At 44.5% G+C, this 20,905-nt stretch overlaps 1 protein-coding gene across 2 annotated transcripts in view; it reads right to left on the bottom strand.

Moving 5' to 3' along the window:
* The window catches only part of LOC144114282 (uncharacterized), a 33,609-nt gene that overhangs the window by 7,710 nt on the left and 4,994 nt on the right, over positions 1 to 20,905 (bottom strand). For both annotated transcript variants that reach the window (XM_077647906.1, XM_077647904.1), the window contains exon 5: positions 1,223 to 1,418. In XM_077647906.1, the coding sequence (XP_077504032.1) occupies positions 1,223 to 1,418 (196 nt within the window). The remainder of the gene's footprint in view (positions 1 to 1,222; positions 1,419 to 20,905) is intronic.

Raw genomic sequence — 20,905 nt, 5'->3', positions numbered from 1 at the left:
AAGCTAATGGAGAACACCTTAGTAATAAAAGCTAATGGAGAACACCTTAGTAATCTCCGATTTGATGATGACATTGCCTAGCCAGGTAACTCAAGGGATGAACTCCAGAGCATTATTAAGAACTTGAACAGGCAAAGCAGAATGGTGGGTTTAAAAATTAATATAAAGAAAACTAAAGCAATGTTCAACAGTGTCGGAAGAGAACAACAGTTTACGATTGGCAGCGAAGCACTGGAAGTGAGGGAATACATCTACTTAATTAGGGCAGGTATTAATCGCAAATCTGGACCATGAGAGTGAAATAATTAGGCAAATAAGAATTGGGTGGAGTGCACTTGGCTGGTACCCTCTAGTTATGAATGGCAGCTGACCAGTATCCCTCAAGAGGAAAGCATATAACAGTTGTACTGTGCCAGTACTTGCCTCCGGGGCAGAGACCTGGAGGCCAATGAAAAGCCTGAAATTAAGTTGACGACAGCACAGCAACCCATGAAAGGAAAATGATAAGCACACATAACGTTAAGGGACGGGAAGAGAGCAAAGTGGGTCAGGGAACAAACACGGGTTTATGATATTCCCTTAGGGCAATGGAGCGGATTCCAAGAGAGAGCAAGCATAGCAGGGGGTGGCAAAGAGTCAGATGGGCCGATGAGATTAGAAAGCTTATAGGGATAAGATGGCCACAGCTGGCACAGAACAGGGCTAACTGGAGGAATAAGGGAGGGGCCTTTGTCCTGCAGTCTGATGATGACGATGATTGGTTCAAGGGTCTCATTTGCGGGGCATTTGCCACTCCGTTCTTGGGTTGTATCTGACGACATCATGACAGCCTTCAGGATTTCCTCCAGGATTTTGTGCTACTGAGCTGCACTCTGGAAGGCCACCACAGCCTTTGATGCGTGATGCTGCACCTGTGCAGTGGCATTACTCAGTGCAGCATTTAGACTGCCATTAATTTTTATTCATTTATACCACAACTAATATATCATATTTTTTAAAGACGCAAGCTTGAAAACAGGGATAGGGCAGGTGGGAGGAAGACATACGTAATATATTCTTGCCTACTGGGACAGCAATACACAAGCAAAAGCAAATGTTTTCATATTCTGATTAGCAGTGCTAGAAATGATACCCGCTGTTTCTGAACCTGAACATTTCCATGAAGTGGGACTAGCGCAAAGCCAGTCTTACTACACAGTGTGTGTCAGTACATGGCACATACCAGCCATAGCGTATGTCGGCACTATTCTCCAGCAGGGGCACTCCACTGAGAAAAAGGATGATGGTGGTGATGAAAAGGGGGCTGAGCACGGCCACCCACTCGGCCCCCTTGAGCACATTGGTGGCGATCAGGAAGATCCCCCACCACAACGTGATCTCCCCAAAGTAGTTGGGGTGCCGCGAGTACTTCCACAACCCTGCCAACAGAAAGGAAGAAAGAACTCGTCAAGGAAAATGCAAAGAGGTCGACAATGTAGGCTGCTTTAGCCTGCTAATATGTGTGTGTGTGTGGCGGGGGGGGGGTTGCTGTAGGAGATGAAAAAGAGCTATTATGTGTGCCAAGCATGGAGAAGGGGCAGGTGTGAATTTGTGCAAAAGCAGATGGCTGGTGGGCTTATTCATACCTGCAGATCATGTATCATGCTGCATAAAAAGTTTAAGACTCAAATGGCTAGCTGTCCAGACATGTCATGAGAAGGGGGTTCATGTCTTCGTTCATGTGCATATGTATGGAGGCATATGCACTTGGAGGCCCGGCTAACCAGCACTGACCCTGAGATCTAGCTCATGCTGGTGGACAGGGCATGGCAAATGGCCAGGGCTCGTGGCCTCTTGGACTGACGACACTGCCCGCCTAGGGCAAAGACTCTTGCCTGCTCATTTGGGCAATAAAGTTTGGTTTGGTTTGGTTTCCTGGGGTTTAACGTCCCAAAATGACTCAGGCTATGAGAGATATTGCAGTGGAGGGCTCCGGAAATTTCGACCACCTGGGGTTCTTTAATGTGCACTGAGATTGCACAGCACACGAGCCTCTAGCATTTCGCCTCCATCAAACTGTGACCACCGCGGCCGGGATCGAATGATGAAGTTTACTACTACTCCTACTAAGTGTGTGGTCATTTGAAAAGATGGTATGAATCATAGCCTGGAAAGTATACACATGACAAAGTGCATATTGCAGTGGCATAATCATAACTGTCTTTCATTACTGTACACTGATATCAGCAAATATTAGAAGCATCATCCCAAAGCATGATTCCCTTTTAACCTCTCTGACTCCACTTACAGTACTATTGTTGTACTAACTGAAACATGGTTGAATTCATCAGTTTCCAATTCCGAATTGCTTTTTTCCTCTCTCAGATTTATACATTCCAGTGTGATCGTGTAGAAAAACATGGAGGTAGTGTCCTAATTGCCGCAAATAGATGCCTGGAGTATTCTAACCTTGCTATACCCTGCCTACTTGAAGCTGCTTTTATATCCTGTTGTGCCACTTTCCCATCTGTTACAACTGCAGTATTCTACTGGCCTCCAGATGCTGATAATTCCTTCATTAGGTACTTCTACGACTCACTAAAGATTTAACTAGAATACACTCCCATCCTCTGATACTAATATTTGGCAACTTCAACTTCCCCACTATAACCTGGACAAGTATCACGATAACATCAAAACATAACTCTGAAAGTGACTTTGTTGATAGTTCTCTCACTTCTGGTTTATCACAAATGGTCCATTTCCCAATCAGGCAAACTTGCAGACCTGGTAATGTTCTTGACATCCTCCTCACATCACATCCCGATAACATCTTGTCGGTTTTACAGCTTCCCCCACTTAACAGTCATGTAACAATTCATGTGACTTATTAGTACTTCCCATGCTCCGGAAAGGTAAAGAAAAAAATAACCATGTACAATAGAGCTGATTATCGAAAAATTAACGAAGCACTCACTCAGTTTTGTGACTGGTTCTTAACTGATTTTCACCAGCACTCCATTGACACCAACTGGATACTCTTTAGAAATAAAATGCAGGAACTTATGCGAACTCAGGTACGTATAGTCACTGTAGGTGAGAACGTAAGGTCCCCATGATTGAACAAAAGAAACAATTATTTCGCGTGGCGAATGAGTCTTGTAGCACAAGAGCTTGAAAAAATATCATGAAGCAGAAAAAACATTTGATTCCTTGGCAAAAAAAAAAACAAAGCGATTATTTTATTCATTCACCCAGCCTTCCATGCTATGTATAACCCCAAAAAATTTTGGAAAGTTATCAATCCCACTCATTTCAAGCCCTTGTCACTGCTCGACCTAGATGGGACCACTGTTCCAGACCAGGGCGTTGCCTGAGTGTTAAATTCAACTTTCTGTTCTGTGTTCACTCGTGAGCCTAATGGCACCTTAGCAGACTTTTCTTTATTTGATCACTATTTGATGCCTTACCTAATATTCTAACCCCACGGAATCTTAAAACTTATTGAAAAAATCAGCAGATGGTTTAGCATGGCTAAGCACGGAATGTTGTGCAGTAGAACTACTTACGGTGGGTACTTAAGGCTCTTAAGTACTGTGAATTCGAAGGCATCCTTTGACCTAAAGGCCTTTACCCTAAAGGCCCTATCCATAAAGGTCATTGGCCTAAAGATATTTACCATAAGGCCTTTGACCTAAAGGCCTTTACCCTGAAGGCATTTGCCTTGAAGGCCTTGTGTACACACCAACCTGCCTGCCATGTGTACACACCAGGCAGGTTGCCCGCAACCCCCGGTGGGCAGGTGGGCCACCTGCCAGAAAGCAGGCTTCAGGGGCGTATATACGTATGCCCGAAATCAGAAAATGTTCCTAGTAGTGCTACCATCGCACTAAAAAATGAATCTGCTGGTGTGGACGGAATCAATTAAAAATATTGGAGGGGACACTTAAGCTCTGGCTTTAGGGTATGAAACGATAGTGTTTATGGGTTAATGGCCACAGATATAGAAATGGTCATTCTCTGCTTTGTATTCATAGACCTCTAGGAGTGCTCATATCGCTCATGGCACAGTGCTACAATGGTTAAGTGATACACCACTGCCCTACGATGGCAGATGCTGGCACCAGTGGAGCCCATGAGACCCAAGTTGCTCTTCCCGAGAAACCTCTCAAGACCAATCTTTAATTTAACTGCCATCTGCCTCAGTGGGCACTTGGCTCACAATCCGATGGGCACGTTGTGATGGTGTCACAAGGTCACGTACATGGCCTCAATGGTAAGTCTACCCCCTTAGTTACTTCTCTGGGGATTCTTTGTAGGTTTTTACGCTCATGGCCAACAATGCCGATGCTGGCTTTTCTGCAACACAGGTCCCTTAAAAGGACCCAGAAAGGGGCTCTCAATAAAGTTGTGATATGCCTGGGATGTTAAAAGACGCCGCTTCATTATTATCCTCCAGCAATAATTATTTTAATGCGTTTTGTGGAAGCTGAGTTATACGCAGACAAAATTTGAACTTCCGCGTCTTCGCGCTTTTCTCTCTTCTTCCGCACGCCAAAACAGCAGCGCTCCTCCGCCGACCCCACTTAGTCAGCACCTCCCCTACCTACACCAGCTGCGGAGTGGCCGCGGAGTGGCCGCGGCCACGGTAGCGCGTGACGTCTGAAAGAATTTGACACTGTGAACCAATGATGACCCCCGGCTTCTGACGTCACTTGCACGACGTGACGTCGTATGCCAGGCTTTCGCGTGAAAGCCCGGCACCACACATTGCTGCGAGGTGCGAACGCGGGAATTTTTAAAAATGTATTGCAAATTTCCCGCTTGCTTTCGAGGTCTCGCATGTGGCATGGACGCTCGGTGGCCTGTACTCTACACAGTGCAAGCATTTTAAAGCCAACTCAGATACCCCTTTCTGTGGCCCTTTAACGCTGTCATATTAAAATATTGATGAATACAAAGCATGTCTGAAGTATTATTTTATCGCATATCTTCCAACAGTCCCTTTCTCCAGGCTTGGTTCCACAAGATTGGAAGGTAACCAAAGTCATCCCAGTCCCGAAAAAAGGTCCTTAATTGACAATCACCCAGCAACTATCGCCATACATCACTGACTTGCGTTTCGTCCGAACTAATGGAACATACAATTCACTTACATGTTGTAAAGTGTCTAATGTCTAGTAACTTCTTTTATGCCAACCAACATGGGTTTCATAAAGGTCACGCTTGTGGGACACAATTAGCATTATTCATCAATAATTGAGGAACCTCGAAAATAACATTACTGTTGATGCCCTATTTTAAGGCTTCGAAAAAGCTTTTGACAAGTTTCTCAAAAGCAGCTATTTTTAGAACTTCCATGTTTTAATTTTCACCCTAGCGTGCACAAGTGGATTTGTGATTTCTTAACTAACCGACAGCAATTTGTGTGTGCCAATAATACCACTTCTGCCAGGTCTCCTGTACTCCCAGGTGTGCTTCAGGGCACTGTCCTCGGTCCACTACTTTTTCTAATATACCACGTGTCCCAGCTAAATGTAACCAAGCTTTTAACATAGAGGAAGTGTCCGAGCCCTAGTGAAATCAACAGAGGGTTGTTCAGAGTTGCACGGCATAGTCTGTAGTATTTTTTGTTCTTCAAAGTTAATGAATGAGTAAGGCTAATTAGCTATTTTTTAATTATTGACGAGGAACAAAGTGTCAATAGAAAAGTTGTAGATCGTCGCGAAAAACCGCTAGTAGCGCTGGCTGTTTCCATCAAGGTACAACTTACGAAGCTTTATTTATTGGCCTTAAAAGAAAGCTATCACGTGACCAGCTACTGGCTCATGTCTCTGCCCTAATGTGCACAAAAAGGCTCATCGGGGAGAGCACTTCAGAAAAAACCAGGTTTTGTTCTCTAAAGCACATCGCGGGATATTGAAGTGGCACCATTGTCACATGGAAGGTTTTTTTCATTCTGCGAATTATGGTTTAGGGCTGGTAAAAAAACTACTTTACGTAAACCGTACCTTGGTGCAAACATTTCTGTAAGCTGTTTTTCAAAGCTATCTACAACTTTTTCACCGACACTTTGTTCCTTGAGCCAATAAGTAAAAAGTTAGCTAATTAGGCCTAACTAATTAATTCACTTTGAAGAACGAAAAAATACTGCACACTAAGTGACACAACTCTAAACAACCCTCAATTGGTTTCATGCGGCTAGGACATTCCGTGTATTTTTAAAAGCTTGGTTACATTTAGCTGCGCCACCTGGTATATAAGTGAGATCACTTCAAACATTTCAAACCATTCACCTATTTGCTGATGATTGTGTTATTTATCGCCTTATTAACAGTAACGCTAATGTTTGTGCCCTCCAGCCTGACCTTTCACATGTAGAATCTTGGTGCAAAGCGTGGTTAGTGCCTTTTTCAACAGCGATATACTTACTCAATGCCCGACTATGAACTATGTGGCACCGTTATTTCTCCCACATCAGCATGGTCTTTCTTCGTCCACCGATATTACAGCAATTACTAATGAAGCTAATTGTGTCCTGTCCTACTTACGATGCAGCTATATATTAGCTTATTCTTCTGTTATGTCTCTTTCCCACATAGTGTTAGTTCGCCCAAAGCTGGAATATGCATGTGCAGTATGGGACCCTTACATTTTTTACTTGACGAAAACACTCGATCGAATCTGTACAATATCGTACAGTTAGATTCATTCACTCAGATTATTCTTATCATTCTGGTGTCACTGCCATGAAATCTAAAGTTAACCAGCTTGCCCTTGCAACTCTATGATGCAAAATCTAAAGACTGAGCCTCTTTCAGAAATTTTTTTACCTATTCTTCACAGATTTAAATCTGGATCATCACGTCTCCCTTTGCACCATTCATATTAAAATCATTTATCCTCCTCGTGCACGTACCACTGCACACTTGCATTCTTTCTTTGCACAGACAGCAGTCGACTGTAACTGCCTGCCAATGCCACACTCCACACCAGCGCCAGCAATTTTAAAAATGCCATCGAAAATATTATGCTTTAACCCCAGTGTCATTCATTTATGATTCATTCTGTATACTGTATTGTATTTTCCTTATTAGGGCAATTTGAGGAGTATAATAATTAAATATGACGCCCAATCCCAAGCGACCCATTCACAAGGAGTCCCAAGCAGCAGCCTAAATGCCATGTCTTGCACCAAGCACAATGTACTATCACTGCAAAATGAATTGCAACAAGACGGTCGAAACAATAACAAAAAAATTAGAATATTTCAGTTGAGAGAAACACTACTGATGCAGTTGATTTTCACTTTAAAGGTGGAAGTGGAAGCTTTAATGCAACTCGCCTCTATTTCCTCTCCAGCAGCTAATATTTTTGTTTTTTCTGTTCTCATTTCATTTGATGCCAATGGTAAATAATAAATATTAAACCCCCACTTTGATATATTATCGCAGACAAACCATGCTAAGCCCCATACTGCCTCAAACTGTTTCCTTTCAAAAGTTAAAATTGGCATTGCATTATAAAAATGAATCGACCACAATACTTAACTTCTTGCTCTCTGTTGGAAGAAAGAAATTATTGCAATAACTGTACCACATTACACCTAAATAACTACACCAAGGTAAGTTGCATAGGTACGAGCATCATGGAGTAAGCTTTCTACAGAATGTTCTATCATGGACAAAACTCTCCAAGGTATATTAGCAGTGGCACAGTTTCTCAAGTCCACTATTACATGGCATTGTCCGGTTACATGCCCACGCAAAAGAACAAGCACACGCCCCATCCAGTTTCATGCAGAATAGACTCTTGAAAATTCATTAGGTTGGCTTTCTAACGTTGTACACCGATCAACAAATGGCACCACCAGCCAACAGTCAGATGAAGACGCAGCATGGAATGTACTAGCCAGCGCTTGGAAGCTGCACGTGGTTCTGTTATAGCAATCTCGTCAACATCTTCTATATATGTCATAAAACACATTACTTGCATTTGCATTTGCTGCATTGCTCCATTGCTGTAAAGCTGGCTCATCATTTTTGAAAAGGGTCCATTGTTGTGAGTCACCACCAGACTATATAGCTATATGTACCTTTGTCATTGCACAAGTGTCCTGGATACTTCTGTATCGAAAAGTACACATCTGTATACTTGTCCTCATTTCACCACAGGGCAATCTGTCTCTGTATGCCCTGCCCTTGTGTATATGTGCATTTGTATTGCTAGTAAAATGTGGAATTTTCTGAGAGCATGGCTGTTGTATTGATACCTGAAATTCCTGGACTGAAAAAAAAAAATATCAACGAATCAGAGTACCAATTATACGTACTGTGTAAAGTGTACAAACCTGCTGACATCCCTTGGTCAAAGGTCTTCAGGCCACATGGTTTGTTTTTCAGCTGTGCAGTGGAGCTCTTATAGTACCCATTAAGGTCTAAATCTATGTAAGGTGACAATAACCCTCGCCGCCCCCTTTCAGGCCATTTGGTTTTAGTGCGAAAGCACTACTTCACGGGATCAAACCCAACCAGGAATCCTGTGGCTTGCATGACCTTGAGGGTGCAGAAATAAAATAAATATTACCGCGACTGGGTTTCGAACCTGTGGCGGCATGAATAGGTCAGCTTCGCTAGCCACTGCACAAGAGCACAATGCTATCGCCACAGCCAATCATGCCTCGTGTTAAACTGCAACACTCCCTCGCGCTGTGCAGCCAATCATGCCTCGTGTTAAACTGCAACACTCCCTCGCGCTGTGCATTGCACATAATCGACTTCATCAACTTCCACTGGAAGAAGAAGAAGTGGTGGTGCCGAATGTTCTTTGTTTGAGCTCTTCCCCTTTTCTGCAGTTTTTTGCTTTTGTGCGTGAACTGTGTCCTCGTCATCCTTCGGGATGGCGGGAGTACAACCCCTGTGTCCTCCCGTGGTCGCCGTTGACAAGACTGCGGCTCTACCAGGTGGCAACTCTAGTGCTGATGTGGAGCTTCCAGATTCGTCTGATGAATCCACGGTGACAGCGATGGATTCTGACAGCAGCAGCTTCATGCTTGTTGAGTCGCGCCACCTGAAAAGGAAGTTGCACCGGACATCGACAGCGGGTGAGTTGCCTACGAGGAATGTTGACCAGCCAGGTGTCTTCTCAGTGGCCTTCATTCCTATAATGCAGACGGCTAATCTGAACACCATTAACAGACAGCGGCTAACCCAGTTTTTCGACCGGGTTGTTCCGGGACAAGTCTGTGAAGTCAGAATTAATGCATGGAAGAATGTCCTGACAGTAGATGTTACATCTCAGGCATCGGTAGACAAGCTGAAAGAAACTAGCATCCTCGGTGGCATGACGGTCCGCTCCTACGTTGCTTACGGGAAGCGGACAACCACTGGAGTTATCACTGATGTTGACCCGGAGATAGCTGACAAGGACCTCTGGTCGCTGATTAAATCTACGGCCCGGATTGTTGACATTCATCGTTTCGGGCGCTCCAAGTGTGTCAAACTAGTTTTTGAAACTGACGCTCTGCCATCCCACGTCAAGGTGGGCTATGTGAGGCATCCTGTCCGCCTGTATGTTCCCAAACCTGTTCAGTGCCACCAGTGCAACAAGATAGGTCATGTGAGTGCTGTTTGCAAGAATGAGGTATCCTGCCGTCGATGCGGCGGGATGCACCAGCATGACACCTGCACGACGGAGACTATAAAGTGCGCCAACTGCTCGGGTGCCCATGAAGCCACAGCTAAGGACTGCCCTAAGCTGCAAAACGAAAGACTCATCCTGAAAAAGATGGTGAAGGACAATTCAACCCACCAAGAAGCGGCGGCGCGTATTCGTCGCCGCAAACATCGTTCCCGGCGGCGTCGTTCGGTTCCACACAATTCTAGTCCACCTGCACCACAGTTGCAGGAAGTATCAGCTCAGCCGGCACAGCAGCATGAGCCTAACAACGATAACAAGACGTCTGCGGCCGTGTCCCATGTTACCGCAGTAGCTCAGTCTGATGCGTTTGTGTTACCTTCTTCCTCTGATGCTGAATGGCCTGCTCTGCCATCCAAGGAGATCGCCATGGCAAGACCAAGACCGGTTGCCACTCCAGCTGACACTGTTGGCAAGCCCGAAGGTCAGGATGTGAGCATAATGTTAAAAAAGCTTGTGTGTTCAATGCGCGTGCTGCTTTCAGGCATTAACACGCCAACAGCAAAGATTGTTGTGCAGTTTTTGGATGCACTTGAGCCGCTCTTGGCGGCGTTGCAGTAATTCATTATGGCACAACCAAAACCCACCTCATCTGTGCCAATGCACGTGCGCCGTAGTGTAGTGGTGCAATGGAATGCCCGAGGCCTACGAGGTCGTCTGAGTGACTTCCGGCAATGCGTCCACAAGTACCGCTTCCCTGTGCTGGTTATATGTGAGCCCAACATGCCGTCGCCTTTCCGCCTTTCTGGATACGTGCTGCTGTGGTCTCGCACAGAAGACGAAACTAGCAAAGTGTTAGTTTGCATACGCCAAGACATTGCGCACGTCTGCCAAGTTCTACAGCCACACAACACAAACCATTACATCTGTTTGACAGTCACGCTAAAAGGACGGGTCTTTTCAATAATCGGTGCCTACATTCCACCTAGAGATGCCATTGATACTTCGTACCTATATTCAGCCATCCAGAGTTGTCCAGCTCCTCATATCATAGTGGGCGATTTTAATGCTCATCACCCTCAGCGGGGCAGTGCTGTTATGAATAACCGAGGCAGGAACCTGTTTGACTTTATGCACTCCCAGAACTTCATAAATATCAACGATGGTTCACCTACGTTTCTGCGTGGCACGTCGTACAACAGCTGCTTGGATCTGGCGTTTGTTTCAGCAAGTCTCCAGTTTTACGTCAGCTGGTGCAGTGACGTGGTAACACATGGGAGTGACCACATTCCAACGTATGTTTGCGTCAAGTGGTATGCACCTACTACTACTTCGTCTCGCGTGCGATATACAGACTGGCCTGCCTTTAGGTCGTCCGTGGAGATTTCCGGTGTGGACCTCTCAACACCATCTAAAATAGAAGGCCTGATTACGTCCTCTCTCAGTGAGACCACGCGGTATATATGTGCGCCTAAGCCAGGGTCTACTATTGACGTGGAATTCGAAAGACTACGCGCAGTCCGTCGGTGCGCCGAAAGGAAATACAGAAGAACCAAATCCACGTATGATCTTGCCCTTTGTCGCCGAGCTCAACGACAAATAAAGCGCCACCTAGCGACACTAGGGAGACAACGTTGGAGGCAGTTCTGTTCATCGCTGGACCCTCGCAAACCACTGTCACGTATTTGGAATGTAGCCAGGAGCTTGCGTTCACCCCCGCAGGAACGCTATCCTTTCCGTGCCCTGTCTATTTACCAACGCCGTAATAATGTAGAGGTAGCAGAAGAATTCTGCAAAATGGTTGTGGGCACAACTATGGTACCATCAACCAGTTTGGAGGCTTTTGTACCACCTTCACCAGATGACCACTACGACATGCTATTCACGATGCCTGAACTAGAAGCTGCTCTTTCCTCGTGTAGGCGTCCATCTGCACCTGGTCCTGACGGGATTTCGTACGCGTCCCTCTCTCACCTTGGCATGGAAGGCCGAACTGTGCTGCTCAGTTACTACAATGATACATGGGCTTCCGGAATCGTTCCAGAACACTGGAAGATCAGCCGCCTGGTTGCACTTTTGAAGCCTGGCAAACCTCCTTATGAGCTTACCTCATACCGGCCAGTTGCACTAGCAAGCTGCGTCGGCAAAGTTATGGAGCGAATGGTGCTGGCGCGGCTCGAATGGTTTTTAGAGCAGAATGCTCTCTATCCGGATATGATGACCGGGTTCCGGAGGGGATGTTCTTCGATTGACAGCGTAATCGACCTCATATCGACAGTGGAACATGAAAAACGTAGTCGCCAACTCGTCGCTGCTGTCTTCTTGGACATCAAAGGGGCCTACGATAATGTACTTCATGACGCCATCCTTGATGCCCTTGACGACATTGGCGTTGGCAGCCAGATGTATTCGTGAATTGGGAGCTACCTCAACGGCCGGTCTGTTTACATGTATACGCCTGATGGGGAGACTACCCGTCATCAGGTTTGCCGTGGAGTTCCTCAGGGAGGAGTTCTTAGCCCAACCCTATTTAACGTGGCATTGATTGGACTGGTGAATGAACTTCCCACTAACATTCACATCAGTGCCTATGCTGATGATATCTGCATCTGGGCATTGGGTTCGACACGTCCGCAAATGCGTACGAGATTACAACATGCCGTGTCATCTACTTCAAGGTACCTACGGCGTCAGGGTTTGCTCTTGGCAGCTGAAAAATGTGCTCTGGTCGCATTCACGCGCAAGTCTGTCTGCCACTACCCGGTAACTCTTCAAGGGGTTGCAATACCATACGTCTCCCACCACAGATTTTTGGGCATTATCATTGACCGCGATCTGTCATGGTCGAGGCATATAAACATGCTAAAGAAAAGACTCACTCTTTTTTGCCATGTGCTTCGCTTTGTGGCAGGCATTAAATGGGGCCCAACGGAGCGCTCCTTGCTTCGACTTTACTATACCCTCTTTATTGGCTACATTCGTTACAGCCTTCCTGCACTCTCTAACATGAGTATTTCCTGCTTGCGGACATTAGAGAGTGTCCAAGCACAGGCGCTCACGATATGCCTCGGATTACCACGTTGTGCCTCGAACAAAGGCACGATTGAGGAATCTCGTGCGTGCCCAATATCGGTCTACCTGTCACATGAACCACTTCGTGTATATTTACGTGCGCTTACACGGCACCGCTGTCACCCGCTGACGAAGATTTTTGATGAGCGACCGGACAACAGTTTTGCACGTGCACTGCGCTTCCATCGCTCCGAATTGCCATCAGACTATGCCCTGCCGCATCATTCCTTGCAGCCCCCATGGGTAATGGATCAGCCTTCAGTCTGCATGCATGTCCCTGGCATAATCAAGAAGTCTATGATGCCGGTTAGCGGACTGAAGCAACTCGCACTTGCCTACATCTGGCCAGAATACCACAAATGTGTGCATGTCTACACGGATGGATCTGCGTCTCCAAATGCATCAACAGCAGCTTTCGCAATCCCTGCACAACAGACGACCCGCAGATTCATTTTGGGACACAAGTCTACTTCAACCGCTGCAGAGCTTGTGGGCCTTCAGGAATCGATTCACGACATCTGCGGAGAACCGCCTCAGGAGTGGTGCATTTTCACCGACTGTAAACCTGCGCTACACATTTTAGGATGCTTCCTAAGCCACACAGCCTACCAAGCTCTGGCTCTTGATATCATTAGTCTTGTATCATTTGCTCAGGGAAACGGCCACCGTATAGTGTTTCAGTGGATCCCCGGACACTGCGGACTCGATGGAAATGAGACCGCCGACGCTGAAGCAAGGAGCGCCTTCAGCAGTGGCCTGCGTACAGCTGTACCGTTTTCTATAGTGGACACAACTTGTCTCCTTTCGGAATTGATGAGGAGGGCGACGGCTAGGTTCTGGGCCCTGCCAGACACCCGCCATATCCGCCTTAAACGGCTAGATCCGACGATGACCTTTTCAGTTCTTCGCGGAATACCTCGCCCTATTGCATGCGTTATCCGTAGACTACGTTTAAACGTGGCATTCACGCGCAAATACTTGCACTTAATAGGACAAGCGGACTCCCCGGAATGTACCACATGTGGCGTGCTAGAGACTATAGAGCATGTTTTAGTGGTGTGTCCAGCGTATGCACGTGAAAGACTCATACTCGCATCTGCTCTGAAGCCTATGGACACATCGCTCCTCTCTGAGGATTTGATCCTCGGCGCTTGGCCAGATAGTTTTAGAACTGTAAAGGCAACGCGAGTGCTCTCACGCTTTTTGAGCGACACGGACCTTGTCTCGCGTTTGTGATGTCAGAAAGTGAGCCCTGTTTTTTTTTTTTTAAAGCAGTTTTTGATCTGCCTCCTCCCATCATCATCGTCCCCCATCGTGACCTTCTTTTATCTCCTCTTCCCGTCCCCCAGAGCAGAGTAGCAGGCCAGATATTTATTTTCAGGCCAACCTCTCTGCCTTTCATATCAATAAACCCTCTCTCTCATCAACTTCCACCTGTGGGGTGAACAGATCAGATCAGCTTAACCTCGATCAGAGCTTAACCTGAGTCTAATATCATCGTCAGACGTGCCAACCCAGCAACCCAGCAAAGCAAAACCAGCAAAGCAAAACCCAGCAAAACAAAACCATGAGCCAACCACACTAAACACATGCTTTTGCACGTCTACTCGGTTCTACTCGGTTTAACTACGTTAAAACTCTACCACTTTTTTAGGGGTGCTGTAAGTGCTCCACTGCATGGCTCAAATGCAAACCATGTGGCCTGAAGGCTTAACCAAGGAAGGCAGTGGTCCACTAGCTTACATAATAGGATGCCGTAACAGAATAATAGGATGGGGACAAATTAGCTTCAGACTATATGGAGGCACATGGGCTATATGAAACATTGTAGTGTAAGGGCTCTGGATTAAATTTGACGACACTGCATAGCATATGGGCATTTTTGAATTTCACCTCTACTGAAATGCAAGCTCCTGCAGCCAGGATTAAACCCAATGTCCTTCAGCTCAGCTGCTGAAAGCTTTAGCCATTGGTCCACTACAGAGCGGGCAAAGCATCATAAAGGTGGGAAAGAAAGGGAAGGAGCAATGCTGTACACACTTCTAATTCCAGGCTCCCTGTTTATTTTTACCATGCTTTTGCCACATAGACAGTGAATTTTTTGTACCAAGCACTAGTGTCATCTTCACATACAAAAACCACAGTTGTTTAGCGATTAATATGGTCTGGATTTGTAGAAACCAGAACGATTAAATCCTGACATGAGCAGAAAATCCTTACATTTTGCAGGGGCTTGCGAAAAATTGCAATTAACCCTTGAAAACAAAATTAAGAAGTCATTTAAATATGTGCTAGAAAGAACTTGTCACATTCCCACCTTTCAGAGGGTCAGTCACACATGCATGCACAAAAAAACTGCCATAATAGATTATTGTATTGTCATGTGAGGATTGCTCAGGCAAGTTTTTTCAATAGCGGTTTGTAGGTCAGGCTCATATGCTTATGCACCATCTGTGCATCCACTGAAGATGAAGTTAACATGCATGCATGATAACTATACTACTGTCAAGTTTAGGTTCATACTAACACCTCACTGCTGTTAAGGCGTTTGTTTTGGCCAGCTATATGCACTCTTAACATACCATGACATGTGTGTTCTGCCCTCTATTAAAAACTTTTTTGCCCATACTTTTATTTGTTAACATAAAATTCATACGAAGTTTGCCTTTTCTGGTGAGCCTTGTATAATAGTGCATTTGGCATCAACAGTACTTGTTTTGTTCATTAAATAATAAAGCCACATATCATTGTCTGTGAGCCTTTGAAAAAGTGAGTGTTATGAGATGCATGTATACAAGATTTTCCATCTGCTGCAAACAGATTAGACTAGTTGCATGAGATTACTGGCAGCAGTGTGGTAACTCTATGGGCTGAGAAGATAGAAAAATTCTGCTTTGGTCTGCTTTTTTTCTCAAGTCACATGGGATACCTTTGTCCGATTTTGGGCAATACACACTCCGAGCAGTAGTGTATCACTGTAGCACCATGCATGGTGCTACTTTTCCCAGAGTTGCAGGAATTGTCTCTTTGTGGAAAATGATAAATCAGATCCATGCATCTCACTGAGCTTGCTTTCTTCAAGGTCAGGCTTGAAAATGGCAGTGATCTATTTTTATTTAACGAATATGCAAGGACCAATATGAAATGCATTACTACATGAGGCCAACCACAAGGTGTGGCTCTGGCTATCAACAAACCAGTGGTTCTAAAACAAAAAAAATTCTGATAGTGTCAGAATCAACTAAAATAGTTACTGTATGTGCAATTGCAGCTGCTGTCACATACAAGGGGCTGGGCAATATTATTATTTCTTTTACTCACCCATCCTAACTTTTGTCAGACACAGGAGCCCATTGTGCTTTAAGCAGTGTGGGCTAGCTGGGCAATATTATTCTTATTTCTTTTACTCAACCATCGCAATTTCTGTCACACACACAGCTGGACAACATTATTTTTATTTGTTTTTAACCTGCCGACACTACTTTACTTCGCACAAAGATGAATGCTTGGTGGAAGTGACCTGAACTCGCATTCAGCTCCACACTGCAAATGAATCTGGTGAGCTTCATACGTGAAACACGAATTTTAGAAAAGTTATTACTAACCTCTTCTGGTTGTTTATGAACACTGAATTGAGTAAAAGCCTCTCTTAATTTGGATTATCCTCGCTACAGAGGGGCAAAGGCAATGTAATGAATAGCCATGTCGTCTGCAATGTCACATTCTGGCAATGTAAACTTGCTTCTTAAGGTGATGTTCACAAGGCTGCCATCATTCACTAGGGAGCGATCTGCGACTACAGTCCGGCTACCTTCCCGAGCTAACCAGCAACCCATCTTTTGTTCAGATTGTCCTGCTGTACGCTTCGCATTTTGCGCATCGTCAACCGAGTTTGTGACTGCTGGCATGCGCGCAACGAAGGCACGTGCATTCGGACTGCTAGCGTCAGCACACACAAGTCCACCGCTGCCGCGGAGCGCCACCTGTAGAACTGTCTGGCTGCTATATAACCTGGCTGCCATCGACGCCGCGGATCATTCGCTGGGGAGCGATCTGCGACTACGGTCCGGCTACCTTCCCGAGCTAACCAGCAACCCATTTTTTGTCCAGGTAAAAGGCACATCTTTGTACCCCCTCTTCCACGAATACTGATTGTGGGCTGCTAGTCTCAGATCGCTCCTTGGGTTATGGCTCCCACTGTTGCTGTTGTTGCTAAAGAACTCGAGGAACTTAAATTATCCTTCGAAGCAAAACTAAAAAATCTCGCTGATGTACTTGACACTGTCAAAAGCACCGTTGCCTTGCGCAGTGATGATACTGTCAAGGAACTTCAAACTGAGGTTGATGAGCTGAAAAACTCTCTTGAATTCATGAGCAACGAGCTTGAAACCATAAAGAATAGGAACACGGTCTTGCTGCCGAAAACAAGAAACTACAGGAGAGCAATGAGGACCTCGTGCGCAGGGTTGCTCACCTGGAATAATATTTGCGTCTGAATAATCTTGAAATCAGAGGTGTCCCTGTTACTCAGGGCGAAGATTGCATCAAGATCGTTGAGGATCTCGGCAGCGAGATTGACTGCCCCGTAAATTCAGAAGATCTAGATATTGTGCACAGGGTTCCAACTCGCAACAAGAATGAAAAAAACATAATTGTTCGTTTCCTCTCGCGAAACAAGAAGGCGGAATTCCTTGCAAAAGCTAGGAAAACTCATCCTGCAACGACATGCCTGGGTTTCCCTCAAACGCAGGAGGCTCCTGTTTATGTCAATGAGCACCTTTCACTTGATAATAAGGACCTTTTTTCGAAGGCGCACAAGCTAAAGAAGGAAAACAAATGGGCCTTCTTGTGGACATCGAACTGTGTTATTCTGGCTAGGAAGGAGCAGAACAGCACAGTCTTTCGGATAAATAATGTAGGCGACCTTGACATTTTCCGTGAATAGACATACTGGTGCTGACGTTCTACATATTTCTAACCACCATCATGGCATCATTTTCCCCGGAAGATGCTCATTCTATATTATCCGAATCTAAAGGTCTGTCTGCCATCCACTTCAATGCCCGTAGCCTACGGAAGAATTACGATAGCATAACCACTTTGCTTACTTCCCTTCAGCATCAATTTTCCATCATTTCATTTTCTGAAACCTGGCTATCATCCCTTGATAAAGATTTGTATGCTTTTCCTGGCTATTCATGCGAATACGCCCACCGTGTTGATAACCCCTATGGCGGTTCGGCTATCTACATTTCAAAGAACATTGCCTAAAAAACACACCTTGATTTGTGCTTGAATGTGAATAAATGCGAAACAGTTTGGATAGAAATTGACTGCCGATCTACTGGTGACATACAGAAGGTTATATGCGGCGCTATTTATAGGTCCCCTTCAAATGATGTGTCTGAATTCTGCCGGGCTTTTGAACTAGCACTCCATAAATTATCATTCGAAGATAAAAATGTCTTCATTATGGGCGACTTTAATATCAATATGCTTGACATAACTTATCCCATCTGTGTCGACTACACGACCTGTTTCTACAGCTATGGTTACACAAACTTAATTAGCACCCCTACGCGTTGTACTGACCATGGTTCGCATTCATTACTTGATCGTATTCTCTCCAATTTTCCCATTGCTCCTCCGGTTGGTGTGATAGAGTGTGATGGCACTGATCATTTCCCAGTATTTCTTTACGCACTATCATCTCGTTGCAGTAACTACAAGTCTACTAAGAAGTCAGTTTTTGATACCGAAAAATATATTGAAAGCGTGCCTAATACTGATCTTTCATACATTTTGGGTCTCTTGGACCCAGAAGTGGCTGTACATGAGCTGTCGAAAATAATTACATCAGCAATCAATGAATGCACTTCGCTCCAATCTTCCACGAGAAAATATAATACCCCCGTTTCCCCGCGAATAACTACTGCTTTGTTAAACTCTCTAATGAAAAAAGAAAACATGCATAAGAAAACTAAACGCCAGCCGTTCAATCTTCGTCTTAAATTAAGATATAAAACGTATTCCAGTATACTAACATCGCTTCTAAGGAAAGCTAAACGACGCTACTATGAAAACCAGTTATCTAGACATACTAACAATCCTAAGCAAAAATGGCAGCTTCTTGACGAATTTCTGAACATTCATCAGTCGCCTAATGCTGTTAAATCTATTTTATGCGGTGGTGTTACTTTATCAGACCCTAAGGAAATGGCGAATGCCTTTAGCAACCATTTTTTCAATTCATCTAATTATCCTTTCTCTTCGCTGTGCGCACCTTCTCTTGAGCACTGCCCTCATTCATTCTTTCTTACCCCCACATGTCCAGATGAAGTTCTATCCGTAATTGCTAATTTAAACACGACCGGCCCCGGCGTCGACAATATCCATGGAAAGCATGTGAAAAGTATCCGATCACTGCTTGCACCAGTCCTCAGCCACATCTGCAAATCTCGTTTTTAAATGTGCCAGTTATCCCAAGCAGCTAAAGATAGCGAAAATAATACCGGTCTTCAAAAAAGGTGATCCAGCTCTGCCAAATAATTATCGACCAATTGCAATCCTTCCCTTTTTTGACAAGATTTTAGAAAAATTAATTGAATTAAGGTTGTCAAGTTATATTGAACAATTTCACATATTGACAGATAGTCAACACGGCTTTCGCCGCGGACTATCTACAGATACTGCCATAGCATCTCTCATATATTTCGTTAGGCTGGCTATTGATAAAGGAATGTTCTCAGGAGCAGTATACATAGATTTTAGTAAAGCATTTGATTCCATCGATCACTCCATCTTGTTTCACAAACTGGAATCATACGGTACCACTGGACCTCCACTAATGCTCCTGAAGAGCTTTCTCTGCGACCGAGAGCACATAGTCACTATTAACGATCACGCATCTAACATAGCTGTAATTAACAAGAGTGTTCCACAAGGTTCTAATCTAGGCCCTGTATTGTTTTTACTTTACATTAATGATGTACCGTCCTCTTTAAAGAATTGCAATAGTATACTGTATGCAGATGACTCTACCATGATATCATCGCACCAGGACATTAATCAGCTCATACATAACCTACAATATGACCTTAATTCTCTTGAGCGCTGGTGCCACATTAACCGCCTGTCCGTAAACGTCACCAAGACATGTTTTCAGATTTTCCATCCCCTTCAAAAGCCATTGCCCATTACACCACTATTAAACCTCAATTCTGCCGCTATTTCGTCACAAGATCGAGTTTCATTTCTGGGTGTTATCACTGACCCTCACTTAAAACTCCATCATCATGTAGCTGAAACGTGCAAGAAAGTTTCGTATGGGTTACGCGCACTAATTAAAGCCCAAAGCTATTTCCCAATTAAAACTTTATTATCCCTTTACTACGCATTCATCCACAGCCACTTAAACTACGGTATCTCATCTTGGGGTAATACCTATCATATTCACCTCTGGCCTTTAATAAAACTGCAAAAGCAAACCATGCGCATCATAACCTATACCTCTCGAATGTCACCCTCACGCATTTTATTCATAGATTTAAACGTTCTACCTATCTCGGCCCTTTATTTTTAGAACATTGGTATCCTATTCTTTAAGATTCTGCATCATCAGATCCCGCTAAGCATATTTTCACACGGCACGCTCATAAGCAACATCGTCACACGTTTTGCGCTGCGTAATAATTTTTTGCTACCTAAGATCAGAACTAACTACGGGAAACAATGCCTTAATTTTTCATCCATATCATTTTGGAATTCTTTGAACTTGGACATCAAACAAACTAATATGCTTTCATTGTTCAAACACAAATTAAAGCTTTTCCTTCTTAATATGTGATTTTCTTCTTTTTTGCTATTGATCCTATGTATCACGACATCTGTGAGTGTTTTATTGTACATTCTCCTGCATTATATTGTTTATATTTAAGTATTTCAATAACTCATATTTCACTATGTATTCATTCTCTGCGTTGCTAATTAATGTGTTGTGTATTTCTTATCTTGTTGCTTACTGAAATTTACTGTCATGGGAGGTCCCGCCTGCAGTCTTGTACCATGGGACCTCTCACTGTACACGTTTGTAACCTTTTTTTTTTGAATGCATTAATAAACTTTCAACTTTCAAGTGCTGTAAAACAACAGCTCAAAGCCTATGGTGCGTGACTTAAGCTGACTCAAACAATCGCAGCCCCATTGCTACATTAATGTT

The sequence above is a fragment of the Amblyomma americanum genome, chromosome 1, assembly GCF_052857255.1.
Source record: "Amblyomma americanum isolate KBUSLIRL-KWMA chromosome 1, ASM5285725v1, whole genome shotgun sequence".
In the NCBI taxonomy this organism is placed as follows: domain Eukaryota; kingdom Metazoa; phylum Arthropoda; class Arachnida; order Ixodida; family Ixodidae; genus Amblyomma; species Amblyomma americanum.
The sequence above is the reverse complement of the archived record's forward strand: the minus strand, read 5'-3'. Positions and strand labels throughout refer to the sequence as shown.